This window comes from Corapipo altera, unplaced genomic scaffold, assembly GCF_003945725.1.
Source record: "Corapipo altera isolate COAL_440 unplaced genomic scaffold, ASM394572v1 45, whole genome shotgun sequence".
In the NCBI taxonomy this organism is placed as follows: Eukaryota; Metazoa; Chordata; class Aves; order Passeriformes; family Pipridae; genus Corapipo; species Corapipo altera.
This window is the reverse complement of record NW_020884877.1, coordinates 2,918,123-2,940,344: the sequence shown is the minus strand read 5'-3', so window position 1 is coordinate 2,940,344 and position 22,222 is coordinate 2,918,123. Positions and strand designations below refer to the sequence as shown.

The 22,222-nt window shown below is 47.8% G+C and overlaps 1 protein-coding gene across 8 annotated transcripts in view; it reads left to right on the top strand.

Moving 5' to 3' along the window:
• Window positions 1-4,076: 4,076 nt before the first annotated feature.
• The window catches only part of MLPH (melanophilin), a 28,140-nt gene continuing 9,994 nt past the window's right edge, over window positions 4,077-22,222 (top strand). For 2 of the 8 annotated variants that reach the window (XM_027637313.1, XM_027637309.1), the window contains exons 1-9: window positions 4,078-4,304; window positions 8,166-8,387; window positions 9,275-9,411; window positions 10,733-10,771; window positions 11,669-11,763; window positions 12,475-12,603; window positions 14,562-14,754; window positions 15,983-16,143; window positions 20,809-20,892. In XM_027637313.1, coding sequence (XP_027493114.1) covers window positions 4,195-4,304; window positions 8,166-8,387; window positions 9,275-9,411; window positions 10,733-10,771; window positions 11,669-11,763; window positions 12,475-12,603; window positions 14,562-14,754; window positions 15,983-16,143; window positions 20,809-20,892 — 1,170 coding nt within the window. In that variant the 5' untranslated portion in view covers window positions 4,078-4,194. Of the gene's footprint in view, window positions 4,305-8,165; window positions 8,388-9,274; window positions 9,412-10,732; window positions 10,772-11,668; window positions 11,764-12,474; window positions 12,604-14,561; window positions 14,755-15,982; window positions 16,144-20,808; window positions 20,893-22,222 lie in introns of all 8 variants that reach the window. The other 6 variants (XM_027637310.1, XM_027637315.1, XM_027637317.1 and 3 more) reach the window with 6 other exon arrangements.

Here is a 22,222-nt window from a genome sequence, read left to right as displayed (position 1 = left end):
AGCGAGGTCAGTGAGGGTTAAAGGGTCTATGAGAACAGTGAGGGCAAGGGGTTCTGAAAGGGCTTTGGAGTCTGAGAGGCCTATTGGGCCTGTGAGGGCTGTGGAGGCTCTGAGGGCTATGGGGGCTGTGAGGACTCCATAATTTTCACATGGTTAGGGAATATGTTCTTACAGCTTCTACCCTATAACTGATACTCCACAAACTTTGTTTTCAAGACTTCCTTGATAGTAGTTTTCTAAATTCAACAGATGTCAGAGCATTGTTATCCACGATAATTAAAGTTGAGTGGCCATTTGCTCTAAGTGAGGTTGTTGGGGTCTGTAGTGGGTTAACCTTGGCTGGATGCCAGGTACCCACCGAAGCCACTCTCTCACTCCCCTTTGCAACTGGACAGAGGAGAGAAAACATAATGAAGAGTTCATGAGTTAAGGACTGTGAGAGATCACTTACTGTTTACCATCACAAGCAAAACAGACTTGAAGTGAGGATATTCATTAAATCTATTACTAACAAAATCAGAGCAGGATAACGAGACATAAAATAAATCCTAAAAACACCTGCCCCCCCCAGCAGTGCAGGGAGGTGGGGAATAGGGGTTATGATCAGTTCATCACGAGTTGTTTCTGCCACTCAGAGAGAGGAGTCCTTCCGCTGCTCTCCATGGAGTCCCTCCCATGGGCAACAATTCTTCATGAGCTGCTGGAATGTGGGTCATATTTTCCATGGGGTTCAGCCCTTCAGGCACAGTCTGCTCCATCGTGGGTCTTCCCCCACAGAGTCACTGGCCACAGAAAACCAATACAGGGTCATTCAAAATGAGCCTTGGCCATGCCATAACATAATTTAACTGTCCTATTAATAGATGAAACCCACAGCAATCCCTCAGGAGTCACATACAGAAATAGCAGTGGCATTGTACACCCCTTCCCTGCCCTGCTTGTTCTCCACCGTGATGGGGATGATAAGATGCCATTGTAAAACTGCCAAGAAACTGAAGGGAAAAGGAATGCCATCCCAGCTCTGAGAGATCTCATGACTGGGAGATGATTGCAGGAAGATGGGGGGAGAGCAGAGGCCGCCGTGAAATTCCTAAGGTCAGCAGCAACATGTTTGTTGGAGCTCCTGTTTTTGTTATGATCCTGTGAATAAGGGTCCTGTGACCTCCTGGCCTGTGGCTTGGAAATGGGCTGGAGGATGGGCTGCTGGTGGATGCTCCTGGTGTGACTCCACCTGGCTTTTGGAAACTCCCCTAGCTTGGCCAGGTGCTTGGGATGACCCTGTGTTGATGGGAGCCAAAACACCCATCAGTGTTCATGAAGTGAGGAGCAAAGCTGGAGCTGTTGCCATTGTAAATCAACCCACCACCCCAAGCATCATTGCAGCACCTTGTCTGGGCACATCTTCTCTCTGCAGCACTTAGGGTAGCTGTTTGGAAAGCTGGGTATTGTTATACATGGAGAAATTGTTGGGGTTTTGCCCCTTGGTTTGGATGAGGAGGGACTTCTTTTTCAGGAAGAAAATGAGGACGGGAAAGTGAGAGTGTTGGCTGGTTTTGCTGGAGTGGCATTTGCTGTCTTTAGAAGCAACTGTATACTATCTTCATCCATTGGTTTTGTTGAACTCTGATTATGGATTTACTTCCAGTTATCAGTTAAAACATTGTAAAACGAATGGCTGGAGAAAGTCCAGGCCACATGTCCTATATATCAGTTCACAGTCGTCTCACAAACGATTACCAAGAACTGCAAAGATAGCAACTCATGTGACTATTATTTTTAAGAGAGTAGCCCTGCAGTTAGAAGGCATGTTTCTCTTAAAGAAGATATCCCAGAAATCCGTTAGTTTGTCATCTGGCAATACTGAAAATCAGAAATGGAGCCTGAAATCCATCTATACCTGGTTTCCCAGGAGAGGCTTAGCTTGTGGCATTTCCCTCTCCTGTTTTCCCTCGAGGGTGCCCAGATCCCCAACTCAACTGGACCCAACACCTATTTGAGCCTCCAGCTATTAGGAAACACGTAACTTTGCCTCTACATCCCTGTTCCTGACTTCCACCCCATGCACATGTGGTCACTGCAGGTGCTGGCAGACTTAGGCACACATATAACATGGTCTGGCTCTACAAGATAGAATCATGAAGATCAAGTCCAACCATTAAGCTAACACTGCCAGCTCCACCACTAAACTGTGCCCCCAGGTGCCACATCTATACATTTTTTGAACACTTCCATGTGATAGTGTCTGCCTGATTGGTTCTGGGTGTGGGTTTTCTCTTTTTCATGAGTTTGTAAGATTTGGGAGTCTTTATTCATGATGGGGGAGGGAGCTGTGGGCAGGCAGGTTTAATTGTCCTTCTCAAAGCAGAGAATCACTGGAAGTGATGGTGGTTGCTGGATCTGAACTGCTACAAAACCCAACAAACTCCTCTGAAAGAGGAAAAAGAAAAGAGGAGGAAAAAAAGAAGAAAAAAGAAATCTCTTTGCTGTTACACACACCAGTGAGTTGATGGAGGAGAGTTTCCCTAAAGAGACTCAGTTCCCAAGTCAGTGGAATACTTGGAAATTATTCTGTTGACCTGCACCAGGGCCATTTCCCACATGGTGGTTTTCTGGCTAAACCAGCATTTTTTAGGGGGTATTGGCACTGCTGAGCACTTGCATTTTTCATATTTTCATTGCATAGCAGGCCACATCTTTTTGATTTTATGCAACCTCTTCATCCTTTTGGAGAAGAAAATATCCAGATCCGAGCAGTGTTTGAGTTCCTGGCGTGATTGTGCTGACTAGCCCGGGAACAGGGTCTCGTTGTGATGTTAATTAGTATCTATTGACCTGTTTGGATGCAGTGGGGCGCGCAAGGGCTCTCAAACATAAGCTTACATAAGGAGCAGCCCAAGCGGTGTCTGGCTTCTGCCAATAAACTAATTGCTTTTGTCGGGACTGTATCTCGGCTGGAAGAGGAGCTGAAATCAATTTCTGGCTTCCAGCGAAGATCATGTGTCCCTGATACCCAGGCTCAAACACTGCATCTGTAATCATCACTTTTTCTGCGCAAAATTCATCCAAGTTTGGATTCAAAATGCTCTGTTCATAGAGTTTAATCTTTGTTTCAAGTGAGTTACCAGGGTGGATAATTAATTCCATGTACCCCTGGGCAAGCAGAGTGGGTGGCAGTCTGGGTGGCAGGGTGGGATCTTAGTCCCACCATGCAGAATAGTTTTCCTCTTCGGTCTTGCCCCCTTGGTCCCTCTTTACATTCCTGTCAGGGAGAAAAAAAAAAAGTGTGAATTGCATCAATATTTGCTGTGATGAAGATGAGAAATGGGTTTATTTTAATATCCAGGGTCCTGCTTAGACACAGAGAGCAAGAGAACAGCCCTAGTAGTCAGATTATTGCAATATATATCTCTTTGGCAATGTGATGTGTTTAGCACTTTTCTTAAAATCCCGTCAAACCGTCTCTTCTTGCTCGCGGTAAACGAGGGGAGCGCTGTGTCCTAATTAAGCTGTTTGCCACAAGCAAAGCTCAGCTTCCCAAATTGCTGTGAGAGCAACGCCGGAAGCCAGGCTCTGGTGTGGGGGAAAGGCAGATGCACTTAAGTTTTCCTTCCTAGACTGTTGGTGGAGAGAAAATTGGTGTAGTGAGATCAGACACAGAAGAGCGAGCTGGGGAGCAGAGGGTCGTGGTGGGACGGGATTCCCCGTGATGGAGCCGGTCCCCCCGGTGTGCAGGCACAGCTCCTCCCGGGAATGTTCAGCTCCCTCCCAAACCCCGTGGCCTGCCTTCCCCGGGGAGGCGTTCGTTTGAAGGCTTCATTTCACTCGCACGCCCTGCATAAAGCAGGCAGAGAGTAAACATCTCGTGTAGCCCCAGCCAGGCGGACGAGGTCTGAGCCGTCTGCAGCTCTGGGCAGGACCCTGGGGGAAGGCAGGGCTGCCCGCCCGGGTGGCGAGGAGTCCCCGCAGCCGATAGGCACCGTGCCAGCCCTGCTCGCCGGCCGTCTCCGCGGGCAGGCTCGCCCAGCAGAGCGGCTGCGGCGCTGCCAGGAGCCGGCTGGCCTGCCCGCAGCTCTGCCCCTGCCCCTTTATACGGGGCAGCCACGGAGGTGGGGCTGAGCTCTTCCCGTTCCGTCAGCATCCCAGGGTGCGGGACAGCGAGCGCTCAGGGTAGCGAGTAACGGGATCGGCTTCGAGATGGGGAGGAAGCTGGACCTCTCCAAGCTAACCGACGAAGAAGCCAAACATGTTTGGGAAGTCGTTCAACGGGACTTTGATCTGCGGAAAAAAGAGGAGGAACGGCTGGAGTGAGTATCGGCTCTGCGCTCCGTGCGGTTCCAGCACGCCGCAGCTGCGGGTCGTAGGGATAAAGCAGCGTGCGGGTTGTAGGGATAAAGCAACCTGCCGAGGCCGTGGGCGAGGAGGAGCAGCCGGGACCTGACTGTGCAAGTCAAACACGGCTGATAGATTACGTTATCAGCGGCAAGGTGACGCGTTCGGGTGGCAAAGGTGCAAACTGGCACGGTGCCCTCGGCGGCGATGCGGATCGGTGACACCGCGGCAGTTTATGGGACAAATAGCAGGAAATGCCTTTGTGGGGCTTGGAGTTGGCGGGGCTCTAGAGGCGAGACCTTATCTTGCAGCAGAGGATGAGATTTGGCTCTCCTGCTTTTGCTTCATGTGATAGGTCTCGTGTGTTTAGGGCAGGAGGGGTGTTCAGTGAGTCCTGGATGACCACAGGCTCCTGAAGGATCCTGGAAAAATAACTGAGGGGAGTAGTAAACCTACTGTAGTAGCCTTAAATATGCTATACAGGGGGCTGTGCCGTCCTGGGAAAGTTTTAGAGGCTGACAGACTGGGAAAAGATTGAAAATCGCAGGAACAGCAAATTCCAAGAACTTTTAAGTTCTTACAAACAGGGCATTTGACCGGAAGTGCTGTTTAAAAAATGTTCTGTCAGATGAGATTAAATTCTGAGCATGAGAAATTGGGGGGGTTTAGGTCTTGTTCATTAGCTATGTCAGGCATTGAATCTAATAGTGTCTTAACGCATTTCAAGAAGCTGCAGTGACCCTCTTCAGCGCCTGGCCAAGCTCTTGTTATTTTCCCAAGGGGATAGTCCATGTTCCCAGGCTGGGTTCAGGCAGTGCTGCCCTCCCACTGAGCCCTTGGACGCTCCTAGTCCTGAACTTTGTGAGCCGGGGCTGATGCTGATACCATGGCAATCCCTGGGGACCAAGAGCTCATTAGTTCCTCTGTCAGATGCAAAGGGAAAGGTGGGGAATCATATTCTTCATTTGGGATATCTGCATCCCCCAAAAACTGGCTGTCCTGCGAGCCTCTCCATTTACACCATTAGCCACGAGAAGCTCTCAGTCATATATTTTTCAATGCCCTGATTACTTTTTTGCCTAAAAACCCCCAGCCTGTGTGGGAGGCAGAGATAATTCAGTATCATCATCTACTGCCTTCCTCTGCTGGCAGCTCTGAAATGCAGGAAGCTGATTAGACAGGGATATTTAAAAAAATTATCATCCTGGAAAGGGTGAATGTCTCCCTTGTGATGGATCTGAGCTCTGCCTTGAGGGAGGAGGTGGGGACCCATATTGCTGTGCCCTGCAGCAGAGAATTGGGCGAGGTGAATTCCTTCCCTACTTGACCTTGGCGCCAGACTGGCTTATATGAGTCCTCTCTGATGCCCAGGAAGCTTCCAAATGGAGTGTCACGCTATGGGAGGTGTAAGATGGGGAAAGATCTCAGGTCTCAGAATACTTCTACTCAGCTCTCCTCCTAAGTGTAATTTCCTCTGTTTATTTTTATTTTCTTGTTTAATCCTGCCCTGTGGAGGGCTGGCATTAACACTGTAAATTACAGAAATTTCTGTAATTTCTGAATAATTTCTGCTATAGACCAGATGATCAGTCTGGGAAAATCTGCCACATTCCTGCATGCTGGACATGGAGCATTTTCTGCCTGTAACAAGCTGGGACATGATGTGACACTCTGGGAGACCCTGCAACCATTCACCCTTCTCTCTGTGCTCTGAACAGCCCCATTTGCTTTTCTATTCATTTGCTTTTCTATTCACTGGACTTGTCTCAACCTGCAAGCCTTGAAGAAATGTCTCCCCCTGCCCAACCACCCCCACCCCCAACCCCCCCATCTTGGTCTTTTTATTTCCTTTCTGCTTCTCTGTATTTTGTTTTTGGCAGAAGCTACTCACCAACAACAGACAAAGGCTTCTGCTGGCCAGAAACTGCACAGGCATGTGAGGGTAGTGCTTTGCCCAAAAAATTAAACAATGGCCATTTTGTGGGGGCTCTCCCTGATTCTTTACATAAACATCCCTTCCCACAACCCTGTTTTGGAGGGATGGCTCCCTGCGTCTCTCCTGGAGCTCAGTAGGACCAACCCTGCTGCAGTTGGCATCCCATTGCTGTGGATTTATTTATTCTACCGTGAGCAGAGCAGGGAAGGGGCTGGCTTGTGCTCCTGCCAGCAAGAGGAGACGAGAGGCATGTAGTTCCTGCAGCTTTTAAACTGGTTTGGCTGAGACTTGTCCTTCCTTTGGCAGGTTTGGTGGGTGAGGGAGTAGAGGTGTAGGGATCCAACCGGTCTCTGGGAACCAGAAAAAGCAGTTCAAGTAAAAGACTGGATCCTGCTGGCAACAGCCTTAGCACGGGAGTGGAAAAGGAGCACTGAGTCCAACCCAAGGGTTTTCTATTTGCGGGTTTGGTTTTCGTAGCCACATATAACTTTACTGCTGGACATTTGCACCGGCTTGTTCGAAACACTGCAAGGATGGTGAATGGCTGATTATAAAAAGCCACGTGCCCAGTTCAGTCTTTATACTGTTTTTTATATCTCCTCGATCCTTGGTTAATGCAAGCTGGTGTCACTGCTGTGTGAGAGCACAGCCTAGTGTGCTGGTAGTAAGCTGGCCAGAAAAGTCTTCCTTGGGAAAAAAAAAAAAGAGCTGCTCCCTAATGTGCAAACTGATTTGGTTAAACAGAGATTAGCTTGATTGACATGCCTGTCATTCCCAGTGCCAGTCACACCACTGCTCCTGTGGCCAGCAAGGCTCCTCCTGTGGTCACCCCGGCGTCGGTCCAGCGGCCGACACGGGGAGCATCACCAAAGCCTCGTGGTCCACACTGTGATCATGAAGCATCCTCCAGACCTGATGGCTTGTTGTTTTTGGCCAAAGCTAACTTCTGCTCTGGAAAATACAGCTTCCTGATCCTGCCTAGGCAGAAAACAACCTTCTAGGACCTTCCCTACAAGTCAAACATTTTCCTCTCAGCCATGGCCCCAAAGGCAAACATACCTGAGGTGATGCGTGGTGTAGGGAGCAAACAGAAAGCCTTTGGGCAGCACACTGGGCCCCCAGCAGCTTGGCAGGCATTTCAGGCCTGGGCTGTTGCTGGGGGTTCAGCCTCGTGCAGGCACTGTCTTGCATGGGGACCTGCTTTAGCAGTCAGGTTCAGATCATGAAGGAAGCCTGCAGTGATAGATTGCCAGGAGAAGGTACTCTTGGGATACGCTTGTCTTGGACAGCCTTTCACAGGACTGTCACAAGCAACTCCTCCTGCTGCGTCCTCTGAACAGCCTGAACAGCCTGAAAGTCATTGCACATCACTTAATAAAATTCTCTGCTGAATTTAGCACTGAAGAACTATATCAAACCCCCTTTTAATCCTTTTTAATCCCAGAATTCTTTTTTTTTTCTTTTTAACTGAGAATTCCAGAAAGATTTTAATTCTCTGCTGGACTCCAGGGCCAAAGATTGTATCAGGTTGGCATGCAGCCAGAGTGTTCAAGAAGAGCCACTCTCCTGAGATTTCTGGGATTTATGATCAACACCCTGTGAAACAAACAGGACAGGTTTTGGCACAACCAAATCTAATATTAAACTTAACAGTGGCAGATCCTAATATATCTGATGATACCTGCCCTGAACCTGGTGCCCACTTCTTTGTTCAGCTTATTTAACTCGTGATATTATTTATTAGATTTGCCCTACAGCTCTTTCCACAAGCTGCAGGACTCGGAATGTTCCCTGGAAAATCGTTTCTGAAACGAATGAGGCATAACAGGGTTTGCCATGTTAGACTTTGCAGTGAAATGATAATAAAAACAATTCCTGTGTTTTGGGGTGTTTTCTGCAGGGAGCTGAAATGCAAGATTGACCAGGAGAGCAGCAAGAGAGAGTTCTTGACAAATCAGTCCCACCTCAATGAAACTCACTGTGTCCACTGCCTCCAACCCTTCAAGTTCCTGCTGAACAGCAAGAGGCAGTGCCTGGACTGCCAATTCTACACCTGTAAGAACTGCAGCCGCTACAACAAGAAGGAACAAGGCTGGGTCTGTGATCCCTGCCGCCTCTCCAGGTCCTGCTCCTCACGAAATCATGGAATGGTTTGGGTTGGAAGGGGCTATAAATACCAACTAGTTCTGCCCCCCTGCCATGGGCAGGGATACCTTCCACTAGACCAGGTTGCTCCAAGCCCTGTCCAACCTGGCCTTGGACATTTTCAGGGATGGGGCAGCCACAGCTTCTCTGAGCAACCTGTTACAGGGTCTCGCCACCCTCACAGGGAAGAGTTTCTTCCCAATATCCCATCTAACCCTGCCCTCTGGCAATGGGAAGCCATTCCCTCTTGTCCTGTCGCTCCAGGCCCTTGTCCAAAGTCCCTCTCCAGCTCTTTTGGGAGCTCCTTTAGGTACTGGAAGGTGCTCTAAGGTCTCTCCAACACTTTCCCTCCTCCAGGCTGAACAAGCCCAACTCTCTCAGCCTGTCTCCATAGAAGAGATGTTCCAGCTTGTATCTGTGCTTGGGATTGCCCTGACCCAGGTGCAGGACCTTGCATGTGGCCTTATTGATCTTGCTGAGGTTCACACCAGCCCGTCCAGGTCTCTCTGGATGGCATCCCTTACCTCCAGCACATCAACTGCACCACACAGCTTGGTGTCACCAGCAAACTGAGGGTACACTCAATCCCACTGTCCATGTCACCGATATACATGTTAAACACTGCCAGTTCCAATATCAATCCCTGAGGAATGCCACTCGTCACTGACCTGCTGTGATGGAGGCCATGAGGGACAAGGCAAGCCTCGGGGATGGGGCTCAACAAGAGTTGCCCAAATTCAGCATCCTCTTATGCTGGTTAGAAAACACGCCGTGTTTTTGCTAAGAGGTGGTTTCTGGGTGAGGGTCTGCTCACCATGGGTGTGGCTGGACTGGCTCATGTATGTGCATCCTCTCTTTGGGCAGGATCGTGAAGGTCGGGTCCCTGGAGTGGTACTACGAACACGTGCGATCCCGTTTCAAGAGGTTTGGAAGTGCCAAAGTGCTGCAGTCCCTCTATGGCAGGCTGCAGCCAGGGCAGGGGGTCAACTCTGCATTTCTAGGTGAGGAGGGGCACTGGGGTTTCCCCTGCCCTGCTGCGCATGGGGCATCTGTGCGGCACCGCGTTGGGATGCACCAAGGGAGGAGCATCAGTGCTGGTGCTGCTCTGAGTGCCACGTTCAGAACATCCTGGGGAGGAAGCAGAGGTTCAGACTTGTGCATTCACATGCAGAGCAGATGTTGTTCAGTGTTTTTACCACAGACTTGAGAATATAGGATCATTAAGGTTGGAAAAGACCTCTAGATCGTCCAGTCCAACCATTATCCCAGCACTGACAAGCCCACCCACTAAACCATGTCCCCAGATGCCATTTGTATATGTTTTTTGAACACTTGATTTCACTTGATGGTGATTACACTGCTTCCCTGAACAGCCTGTTCCAGTGTTTGACTACCCTTTCAATGAAAAAAAAGAAGTTCCTAATATCTCATGTTTATTTTTAAAAGTTTCATGTCCTGCAGTTTGCAGCTCTTGTTTTTCTTTGGTTTTGCTCTTTTCATCACAGAGTCTGTGAAATTAACACTAGTTTAACAGCAGGATAAAGCCAGCACCCATTTATTTTCCCCGTGATCTAATGATTTTTACAGGCAATCTGATGATCCCCTGGCAGGGACAAAACTTATCAAAATGAATAAGTTACCTGTAATCAGTATTTCTGATATTGGTCCAACAGTGCATAAATGTATAATGATGTTAATACAGAACTATTTACTGACCAGCTGCTAGTTGCCATGCATACAGCTCCTACACTCCTTTGCCTATTGCCTTTGTAAGCCAGTGTGGATTTTATTCCCGTCTTGAGGAGCCACAGAAAAGTTTGCACAAATACCATTGGCATGACTTGATTCAACTGGTCCAATCACTCTTTTATCCAGACCACTCTTGGCAGAAATAGCAGAAAAAGCATGGAGGGTTGTGGCAGGGAATATAAAATTAATGGACTGAGAGACAATTCATGCAGCATTTGATCAAAAAATGCATCAGACCACGCAAAAAGGACAATCTAAGAGAAAACCAGACCAAGCATGAGATTGTTTTAGGCCACTTTAAATTGACATTCTGATGCCTTTTTCAAAAAGAAATTATTTTGTTGTTTATTACTTCATTAATACCAGGGAATTTGAAGTGAGGCAATCAGCTCTCTGGCTTTTAAAAGTCAAGTCCTGTCTCCAAGTGCCTGTTTTGTTCTCTCTAAATCATCTTTTTCATGACTGTTTCTTATGATGGCTAGAGAATGAGAAGTCCAGTTATCCATGGCTCTGAGGCTTGTTGTCTACCTGAGAAAATGTGATTACTTATTTTTATTTTATCTTTTCATTTAGGTCTTCATGACAGAGTTTACAGCCTGCCAGACATTAACAGTAAGTAAAAAAGAGAATTGCAGCATGGGGCTGGCAGTTCAAGCAAAGTTTCCAATGTCTTTTTCTCTTCACACCCCCTGGCTATGGGCATTCCGGAGAGATCTGGTGTGGCCAGACCAGGGAAAACATTCTTCCACTGCAGTGGAGATGGACTGAAGTGGTCAGCTCTTGCACTGTGGTACATCTGTGGTGTCCAAGGGTAGACTCGGATACAACAGGACTTTTGGTTACGTGCCAAACTCAAAGTTTGCAAACACTCACCATCTCAATGTACACTTATGGCATGCACTTAAAGCTGCCCACATTCTTAAGGAACCCATGGAATTTGGGATTTCATGTTGTGTTCCTTAGGAGCCCTTGCAGGAAAGATTCACTACACCTTGTCATTTGACGTAGGAAACAGCTTTTTGCCTACCTTGACTTTGGACTTGATCTGGCATTTGGGCTGTTCCCAATGTACTGCTGGGCTTGGCAGTGACCTGGGTATGGAGATGGGCATCCAGAAAGCAATGGGTCACTGACAAATAGTGGAGCTGGCTGATGGGAATCAGAAATAGCAGAAGCAGAGACATGTTGGCCTGAGCCTTCAAACACTGGAGTCACCATGGTGGACCTCAGGGTGCTTCCTGTGGTGCAGGTGCCCTTCGTCTTCCTGAAGGAACACCTTCACTTCCACATCTGTGACGGTGCACATCTGGAAGGGGAAGCAATGAAAGGCCAGCCAAGCCTTTGCAAGGCCAAGTGCTAAGAGTGGTTGTCTGCAGAAGAAAATGTGGGGAGGTATTTCTAACCTGGACCTTTTCAGCCCATATAACAAGCATGGCCTCACCTGCAGGTACATTCATTGGTGTGACCACCATGGTGGGGACTTACCTACTGCTGTTGTCTCCCCTCCAGGTGAGTGCCAGCTGCTCACCAGCTGTGATGCTGGGGACGACAGTGACGATGAAGACCATGTCCTTCGTGGAGCTGAGGCAGAGCGGTACAGCAGAGTAAGTGTTTTGTTCTGGAGCTCTATTGCCTCACTCTGTGTCCTTGGCCTGCCTTTGGTGGTGGTGGTGGCAGTGGTGGTGGTTTTCTGTGCCACTTTCAAAACTGGACTTTTATCTCTGTTTTCCTTCTCCGAGACAAAATCTTTTCGCAGTTTATATAAAAGCAACCGTGTCAGTAACATCACAAATACTTGTGCTCTGGAAAAAAAAAGACCCACTCCTAACACTAAGGGTGTCCACAATTAGTATAAAAGTTCCAGCTCCTCCATAATGGAACAGGAGAACGGCCTGGTTTTTTTTTTACTGATGACCTCCCAAATATCCAGAGAAATCTACCTGCAGCATCCTTTCTCTGAAGATAGGGGGATGCTTCAGGACTGAAAAGCATCACCTCGCTCTCCCTCTCAGCTGTAACCTGGCTAAGCTTTCCCATAGTGCCTATATAAACCAGGACAGAGCTTTTCCCTGTCTGCTTATAGCAACAGTCCTGAGCCAGAGGCTGTGGAGATCAGGAATCTACTTTTCCTTGCCTTCAACGTAAGCATTTGCCGTACCTGGCTCCCTTCAAGCAGGACAGTGTCAGACAAATTCTCGCTGCAAAATCAGAGCAAACTCAGGCAAACTAAGGAGAAAAGGACCCTCCCTTCCCCTTTCCTCAAGGTCAACTGTGTTTTATGCTGAATTTTCATTTCTTGCACTTTCTACGCTAAGATGTGCAAGACAAAGCGCCTGCTGTCTGTCCATCCCTTTGATTTTGAACTGGACTCGGATTACTCTGCTCAGTCTCGCCGTCAGTCTGCGCAGCTCTCCCCGGCAGCCAGCAGCCCGGATGCTTTCCAGGTACTGGGAGTGTGCTGAGGGGTTTTTTCCTTTCTTCCTCCTACTCCTTGCTACCTCTGCTACCCCCCTCCTTCAGCTCTCAAAATCTCCTTCAGCTGGTGTTGGGAGGCAATGGTGCCAATCTTCACTCCCCATATCCCGCTTCCTATCTCTTCTCCCATTGGAGTCCTTTGCCTCAGGCTAAGTCAGGAGTAGGGCATCTGATCCAAGTGAGGATGAGATGAGACAGCAAGAGGTTCTCAGGCCTTTTCCCTGCAGATTTCCTTTCTCTCTGCAGACAAAAGTTTTCTTGTGTTGTCCCAAGGCTATGGGACACCTTAATTTCCAGCGAGCCCTTGAAGATTCAGTGCTCAACGGATTAAATGAAATCAGACTCTTCTCCCATGTTCCCATCCAGTTTGGGGCTGGTTTTGCCATGTTGTGGCACTGGGGACATAGTTGACCATCAGCTTCTTGAGGCACACAAACTTTGTGAGGTTGAGGTGGATCCCGCAGGGATGGGACCTGCAGAGTGAGGGCCAGCCAGAGGGAAAAACATGGGGAGAACAAAAACTGCAGGGATGCTGGTTATTTCCATATAGGAGTCTAGATGTGCCTTAATATCCGGAGCTCCTGACCAGGAACAAGACTCACAGACAGTGAGCTGCACCCCGTGATCCCACCGAGGGCTGGGGCTCAGCCATCCCTACCTTCCAGGTCTGGGCAGAAACACAGATGGGGCAGCTCTGGGTGTGGCAAAAGGTCTTCCAGCCTGGGAGGCTTCCAGTCAAAATTTTAGGGCTGCTCCTGTTTACCTTTCTTGTCGAAATTGCACTTTTAAAACACTAAACAGCTGCTTCTTCTAATGATGCTGTGGTACTTTAAACTTCCCTCATGGGCAGAAGTGGGATTTGCTGACATCTGTAACAAAGGCTTAAAAAAAATAAATCTGCACGATTCCATATAAATTGATTAGAATTTGGCAAAAATAAGTAGATTCCTCCTTTCTTTATCTGAACCCATCTTTATGCAGCAGAATTCAGCGTGAGGGCTGGCCTCTGTTGAGACCATCCAAATCATATTCACTGATTGCAGATCATCTGAGGTGGTAGTTCTTTGAATAAGAGAAAGGGGGTGGTGTTTTAAAAGATCAGAGTGCTTTGCAGCCTGGCTGAAGGGACTCTATGCTTGTAAAAATTAAGTGCTTGCAAAAATTACCAGTGCCCCCTGGCCGTGATGGGAAGTATTGCTCAGGGTTCAGCAGCCAGGCGAAATCTTTAAATCGGATTGTTAGGAATTTTGATATTTTATATAAATATAACTGGCATTATAAAAGGTCAATCCATGGCCTTTGACCAAAAGGTCAATGAAGGATAAAGAGAGGAGATGTTACTGAAGATCAAGAGAGACAAGGAGTCATAGAATGATAGAACAGTTTGTGTTTGAGGGACCTTAAAGCTCATCTCGTTCCACCCCTTGCAGTGGCCAGAGACACCTTCCACTAGACCAGGTTGCTCCAAGCCCCGTCCAATCTGGCCTTGGACACTTCCAGGGGTGGGGCAGCCACAGCTTCTCTGAGCAGCCTGTGCCAGGGCCTCACCACCCTCACAAGGAAGAGTTTCTTCCCAATATCCCATCTAACCCTGCCCTCTGGCAGTGGGAAGCCATTCCCTCTTGTCCTGTCACTCCAGACCCTTGTCCCAAGTCCCTCTCCAGCTCTTCTGGAGCCTCTTTAGGCACTGGAAGGGGCTCTAAGATATCCCTGGAGCCTTTTCTTCTCCTGGCTGAACACTCCCAGCTCTCCCAGCCTGTCTCCAGAGCAGAGAGCCTCCAGCCCTTGGAGCATATTTGTGGCCTCCTCTGGACTCACTCCAGCAGCTCCATGTCCTTCTGGTGTTGGGGGCCCCAGAGCACTGCAGGTAGGATCTCTCAAGTGGAGTTTTCACAGGCAGCTGCTCAACAGCATCCTCATCTCTCAGTCCTTCACAGATTTCCCCAACTCAGCCGAAGGTGCCTCCCAGGAATCCAGGATTGCAGATGCAGATCTAGTCTTCCATCATGTCCTGCAGGAACAGGGACCAGGCATGAGCCCTCCGGAGCAGCACTTCAGCACACAGGTTCGGCTCACTGTCAATTCACGGAGAAGGAGCCTGGAAAGAAATCCAAAACCTGGTAGGTGTCCCTGTCCAGGCTCCTCTTGTATCCTTTTTGGACAAGTGGCTGCAAGAGTTGGACCAAATGAAAATGTCTTTTTTTTTTTTTTTTTCTGAATAACCTTGAAGACACTAAAAGGCTTCTTCTCATGAAACAATGTGCTTGTGTTAGTTAGTTGTAAAGAGCTGGTGTTGTTCCCAAGAAAGCCAAGGGGATCATTCTTAGCATGTCAATCCCTTTCATACCTACTGGTCTTTTCTAGGGTGGAAACTAGATACAATCAAATGGACACTACTAGAAACAATAGGATGTGTTTCCTGCTGGAGGCAGAGGTAGAGGAATTCAACATCTTGGCAAAGGATCTTGTGGGTGCAGAAAGTTTCTTGAGTTATAAGGAGACTTGAACTAGAACTGGAGGCAGGAACTGGGGACTGCTAAGTAACATCCTTTTAGCTGGGCAGGGTGCACATGTAGGCCAAATTATCTGTGGTTTTGCGAGTCTATAAATACCCTGTAAGAGGCAGAATTTGCCGTTTACTACTTCTGTTTTCCCTGCAGTGATAGCAGAGCCAGGAGGGTTGGGTACTGGCTTGTGCACATGCAAATGTAGAATGTGCCCTTCTGTGTCTCCAGTGGCTGGGCTGTGTTTTCAGGGCATTAAGGAATGCTGGGTAGACCTTACCACACGCTGTTTAAATTCCTACTCCAAGTCCTGCTAGAAAGACATAGCAGCACGGTCCCCTGGGTTGTTAATTCCGTTTTCTCTCATTGTTTTTGTCTCTTGAAATTCTCCTTTGTGAAGGAGCCAGTCCACTCCTGTTAAATGCTCCATCCTGAAGTGGTGCCTCTCTAGCCTGAGCCTAAATATTTTCCAGCAGCTCACAAAGGGCAGTGTCCAAACCTTGGGTCCCACAAAACTGGGAAGGCAACAGTGGTTTTTGGTGAGGGGCCTGGCTTTTCAGGGCATGGGAGCAGTGATGATGCTCCTTGTGCCCAACACTGTCTCTGCAGGGTGAGGAGCCCTGCTGAGCCTGGAGCTGTGCAGCCACAGTGTGTGGAGCTGCAGCTTGGTCCAGTGTAGTCATCCAGAAACTTGGTCACTCTTGCAGAAGCACCTCCTGACAAATAGAAAGTGTGATCTGCAAAAGTGCCTCCATATTTGCTTAAGGGTGGGGCCAATGTCCACGAAGGAACTCAAGGGTGTGAATCTCTTGCACCTTTGTGCTGAAGCCTTCTCTCTCCAAAGGTGGCTCCTGGAACGAGCCGTCCCAGTCCCGGTACTCCGCAGATATGGACACCTCTGATGAGGATGTGAAGGGAGCCCAGTTCCCTGCCTACCCACCCCATCACACAAAACGCCGGAACAGAGCCTCCTCTCAGGAGAACATCAGCCACTCTGGCAATCAGGTATCAAACAGCTTTTGAGTCTCTTCTGAGACCAGGTCTGTGGCCAGGTCCCTCTTGTTACTACCCCTGAGCTGCAGGGTGGTTTTGGAGGAGAAGAGAAGCAGCAATGGCACTGTCCAGCAGTCTCCTGGACAGGATGGATGTGGAGCGTGAGCAGAAAAGCTGGTGTGCCCTAAGTATCCACACAACTGCTGCCCCATCTGCACAGGGATGGGTTGATGCCCTTGTTTCCAACATGTGGGTCCAGAGGAGCAGACCTCTGTAGACTTGAGATATCTCCTCCTCTTCTGCTCAGGACTGGGGTGTAGCCACTTGACATTGCCAGAACACTACAGAGAGGCTGTGGAATGACCTAGGAACTGACTCATTGAGGTGTCACATCACAATTTTGATGAATTCGCAGGATGAATACCCAGGAGATTTCCTGCCTTCTGTGTTGTGATGGACCTGCCAAGGTGGTTGTGAAATGGAAGCAGGACTGAGACCTGGGAAGGTGCATTCAAGCCTCCTTCATTCTTTAAGATGAGGGAGAACAGACATTTCTCTGCTGTTTTAGGATGATGCAGAAGTATGCTGGAGCTCTGTGCTTCCTCTTCCAGGTTCTCCTTCCTACCCTTCCACTTCTTTGGTCACAGCAAAGAGAAAATCAGGCACTGGTTGGTGCTTCTCTCTGCCTATGCTGCCAGCACAGTAACAAACTTGCCTTCATTGCTGTTCATTTTCCAGTTTGTCCCAATTAATATGTGAGTTGCCTGTGTTTTTCTGTGTCCCCAAGAAGGCTTTCTTCAATTGAATGTGCCAGTGCTTTATGATCAGACAGAGGTTTGGAGGGGGTTATTTAATAAGTGCCAAGATTCTTCTCCTCCTTCGCAGTGTGTTCCTGCCCCGGCAGGACTGGGTCAGGACAACCTGTCACGTACCTCTCCTGAATGATCCTAATAGGGGAAACAGGCTAAAGAAGGTGTCAAACAGGCTGTGAGCTTGTGTTTTAATTGCCAAGCAAGGACCTGCTGTTCCTGATGCTGCTTTTGCCAACGGTTGGTGGTGAGCGTTCCTCAGATCTCACGAGCAGCAAAACGCAGGGTGGTGTTTGGCTACAGATGCACGGGGAAAGCCAGCTGCCAGTCTCACAGCTGGTAATTTTGCATGTCCTGGACCCCTCTTTGGGTAACCACTGGGGGGATCTGTGACCACAACCATCCCTTGGCACCACGCTTCATGTGCCTGTGTAGGGAAAGCTTTCCTTCCTTTTTTACTTCTCTGGGCACATGCTTTAATTAGTAAATGCCATTCCTTTTTCAGTCAGCAGTAAATAGGAGAGCCCTGGACTGGGTGTCCTTAATGAGGCCACGGTACGTTAGGCATGAAATGTGCACCAGGGGGAAATGGGGCCAAATTCCTACCAATGCCTCAGATGACTTCCTCCAGGAGCTGGGCAAGCTCTCCCTTCAGGGCGATCCAGCCTGTGTTGTGGTTTGCTCTGTCACACCAGTAGGAAGGATGATGTGGAGCCTTGTCACCCTAATGGTTTAGAGACTTCTTCTCACTCCCAGTTTAACCCCATTTGCTCTTATGCCAGCATCGTTCATTAGCTTAAATAGCTCCTCATCCTCCCTGCCCTTTGTGCTGCTGATGTGTTTACAGCTAGCAACCATCCTCCCACCCAGCCTGCTTCTCTCCCAGCAGGAAGAAACCCAGCTCTGTGCTGGACCATTAACTTCAGAACGATGCTCACATGTCACTTTTGGCCAAGGAGAGGCCAGGTACAAGCCCAAAGAAGAACGAAGGCAAGAACCCCCAGGTTTTGGTGTTAGATGCTGCTGTTAGAACAGCTCTGTTCTATTGGCAGAGCTGGTTGGAAAAGGTGTCCATCCCCTTGTCCTGACATTGGAGCAGTGAAGGAGTGGCTGTAGAGTTGCTTACAGGCACTTCCAGGGTATGCCATGTAGCCATCATCAGAGCTTCCGGGGTAACCCAGGTCCTGATGGGACATCCCAGGGAACAGTGAGGATAGCTGAGTACAGCTGGTCCCTCTGTGCTGCAGCTTGCAGAGGCTGTGCCCTTTGCAGTTCAAGATGTTGGTCTGCAGGTGTACAGTCCAGAATCATGTTTGTTAACCCTCTATTGCATCCTATAGCCTGGCTTTAAATGCAGTGTTTTCCTGGTAGACACCTTGTTGGTATCTGAAGATTTCAAAAGGTGGAGAGCTCAGCTCTTTGATGAGACAGAATGAAAACTCTCTTTCCTAAAGCTACTTTAAGGGCAAGTTTATCAAAATCTGGTTGATCTGAAAACTGCTTTTGCATTAATTCTGGAGAGGATACACTGTTCAGCCCCGAACACAAGAAACTTAACTTTTCCAGTAACAAAAGCAGAGTCTGTTCCCTAGGTCTGTGACTGCAGGAACTGAAGGTGCTAGAACAAAACTTAGAAAAAACTCTAAAACCTATTTAGAAAAGCTCTTAAACCTGATTAGATGTGAAAAGAAGCCCTGAATTGGTAACTGTGCAGGTCTTTGCCTTCAGGTTCTTACAACTCAGAGGACAGGACCAATTCACAAGGAATAGCTCCAATTTACCAAGTTTCTCCCCAAAAGCCATCCTGCTGTACCTCAAGGGAGCTCAGTGGTTCTGCTTTCCCAGAGCTTTGATGCTGCCTGGCTATTCTTTACACAAAGCTTCTGTTAGAAGTCTTGGGTATTTGAGAGACTGGAGGCAGCACCTCTGCAAGAGTAACCTGTCCTCTCTCTCCAGCAGCAAGGAATTGTTTCCTCTACCTGATGTTTCAAGTTTATATTTCCCTAGTTTCAGGTTAACTATTAAGCAGAAATTTCCTGATGTCCACCTTACAGGCTGTGGTTTAAGTTTATTCACATTAAGTGTTTTAATACAGAGCACAGTTTGCCAGCCTTTGTCACGCAGAGAGCAGTGCAGGATGATGCAGTCCCTGATGGGGACCTGCCCTAACGGGTGCCCACCCTACATTAAAGCCAGCTTTGATTGGGAAGGAGAATGAACACAAGCTCTTCAGCTCCTGCCCTGGTAGATATCCATCAACATCAACAGCAGTCCCTGCATTATGCTCTGATCTCTCCCAACCTCTGCCTTATGGAGACAGGGCAGTGCTGGTGCTCAGTTCATCGCCATCTCTGAAGCTAATGGACCATCACAGGCTTCTCATTGTCACCGGGAGCAATGCAGGAGTCAGGCCTTAACCAGTACTGAGAAACCACTTAGCAATGGATTGAATTGCTTCCTGCCCCTGGGTTTAATGCTGCTCAGAGATGCTCTCAGTTCGGGGTGGCAATGACAGCGCTCTGCTCTCCACAGTGCCAGGCTTTTATATTCATCTTCCCTTAAGCAGAGGCTATCACTCCAAGCTGTTGTGAAGAATTAATTAATAAAACACTAGCAAGCACAAAAACTAAGAGAGAGGTAGGAAATGTTATAAAAACAAAGCCAAGCCCTTGTATCTCTTTGTTATCACATTTATTTACCACATTTGCTGCTTGTTCCCCTTTGAATGGGCAGCAGCCACTCAGAACAGCAGTGATGCACTGGTAGTGTCATAAAATGGGAAATATTTCTCATCATTTGTGTTTTATTTGTTTGGATCAAAGGAGAGACGCCATTTTTTTTCCAAAGAAAACAAAACTTCCATTTTAAAAGGGGAAAAAAGCACTTCCTTTAATGTTTTCAATGATCATAGATTGTAGAATTGTGTTGGTTTGAATGGATCTTAAAAATATCTCAGTCCATCCCACTGCCATGGGCAGGGACACCTTCCACTACTCCAAGTTGCTCCAAGCCCTGTCCAACCTGACCTTGGACAGTTCCAGGGATGGGGTAGTCACAGCTTCTCCAGGCAACCTGTGCCAGGGCCTCACCACCCTCACAGGGAAGAATTTCTTGCTAATATCTAATCCAATTCCACCCTCACCACAAAGGTTTGTCCTGGTTCTTGAGCACAGAATGTAGCTCTCTTTGATTTTTCAGGACTTCGTCTGTCTTTTTCTTCTCTGCTCTTTTCTCCATGCCCCTTTTTATAGTTGGAAGAGTAAGGGAGAAGAGACCATCTGGTTAAACTGATGCATTGGGAAATCAGAAAATTTCAAAGTGGTGGGGAAAACTTTCAGGTTTAGTTTTTCCACCTGGAATTTTTCATGGGAAATTTTTGCCCTCTTCTCTCTTCCTTTCCAGCACTATGTTGGCAGGCTGCTGATGGGGTAATAACAGCTTGAAAAACATGTTAGTAGGAGATGAAAACAGATGCTGACTTCAATTTGGGGCAGCTTGGGAATGATGGCAAGATAGATGGCTTTATTACAGCCTGACGCTTTTGTTGGTGATGGGGTTTTATATTCACTGCATTGAAGCTTTAGTGGTAATTGTGATGTGCTGGGTACTCACCATAGCTTTGAATTTTCCAGATTTGAGGAGAGGTTGCTCTCCTGGAAGTTATTGACATTTTTTAAGACACTATTTAAAAGATATTATTTTTTAAGACATTGTTTTTTAATGTCTTTTAACTCTGTCCATGGTGGCAGTGTCTTGCTGCTTGCTTTCTTCTGCTGGTTACACTGTTTTCTCACTGTCCTGGCAGTGGTGGCTGGTCTGTTCTCTATTCCTTTTCTCTCTCTCTCTCTTTCTCTCTTCTTTCCTTTAGATTCATGAGCTCAACACTCGCATGTCTGCAATCGAACGCATTCTGAACCGCTTGGAGGAAAAAATCCTGGTGCACTCTCACAAGGTAACTGGGCAAAGCCAAGGTGCTCTGCAAGGAGAGAGCTTGGGTTGTGCTGGGCCCCTCCTCTGATCATTGAGAGGCTTCCCTGAAGCAGCCAGCATTGCAGGGAGAAAGCTGGATAGACAAAATCATAGAAATATTTAGGTTGGAGAAGACCTCTAAGATCACTGAGTCCAACCATTAACCTACCACTGCCAAGTCCACCACTGAACCATGACCCTAAGTGCTACAGTGACTTGGGTTGTTTGAGTTTAGTCCTCTGTTTTGGCCTTGGAGGCTGTTCTCTAGTTCCAGGTGATGGAGTGCCTCAGAAAACATTGCATGGCAGGACAAATTTAACCCGTTTAGACCCCCTTGCAAGCCAGTGCTCTTCTTGCTCCTTCTGCACAAGGAAAACTGGGTTTCAGGCTGATGCTTTATGAAATGCTAATTTCAGGAGTTTTGTTAAGTGGGTGTCTGTATATCCACAGAGCTGTGACAGCTCATTTGGAATCACAGGACACTTGTTTAGTCCCTATGAGGAAATCATCTGGTTATTGTGCCTGTAAGATCTGAGTCAAGGAGGATTTCTGCATCCTTTCTGAGCTGCCCTCGTCTTACCATGCCATAAAACTTGGAAGAAAACATCTAAATGAAGTTAAAGCTGAGCAACAATGTAGAAACTGTGAATACTTAGGCCGCTAAACATTGATTTTTGGGTTTCTGATTTTAGACTATGCACACTTTTCCTTTGTGTGAACCCATCACCGCTCTGGTGGCTGACAGCTCAGTAGAATGGACGGTGATAATTACAGGGAGGTTCCCTCTAGGCATAGATGAAACGATGCAATTTCTCCTTTTTTTTCTAAAATTCGTAATGGGGGATGGCCATGTTTGTGATCATTCAGTGTTTCTGTCAGTAAGCCTGACCAAGGGAGTAGGAGATGCACACAGTGGCAGGTTCCCATGCTTTATTCCCATATCTAGGGCAAAGCAGAGCAGAGGCAATGGGTCTAGACTGCTGTGGGACAGGTTGGAGTTAAGTATTAAGTAAAGATTTCCAGTAGAAAGGACAGCAGAGCCTTGGAATAGGTTGCCTGGGAGAAAGATTGCCTGCTGCAGATGCTCTTGTTCAAGGTTGTTAAAAACAGCTTAGACAAAAACCCACCAGGTATGACGCAGGTAATTGTATTCCCATCTTAATGCAAGGGACAGCGAGTTCAGGAACTTCTGGAGATCTCTTCCAGTGCCTGGGAGTTTAATAGGATTCTTCTCTGGGTACCATGAATTGCCCCTAATAACCGGGCCAGGTGGAAATAAGCCATCTGTCCTACAGGAAAATTTGCTTCATGGT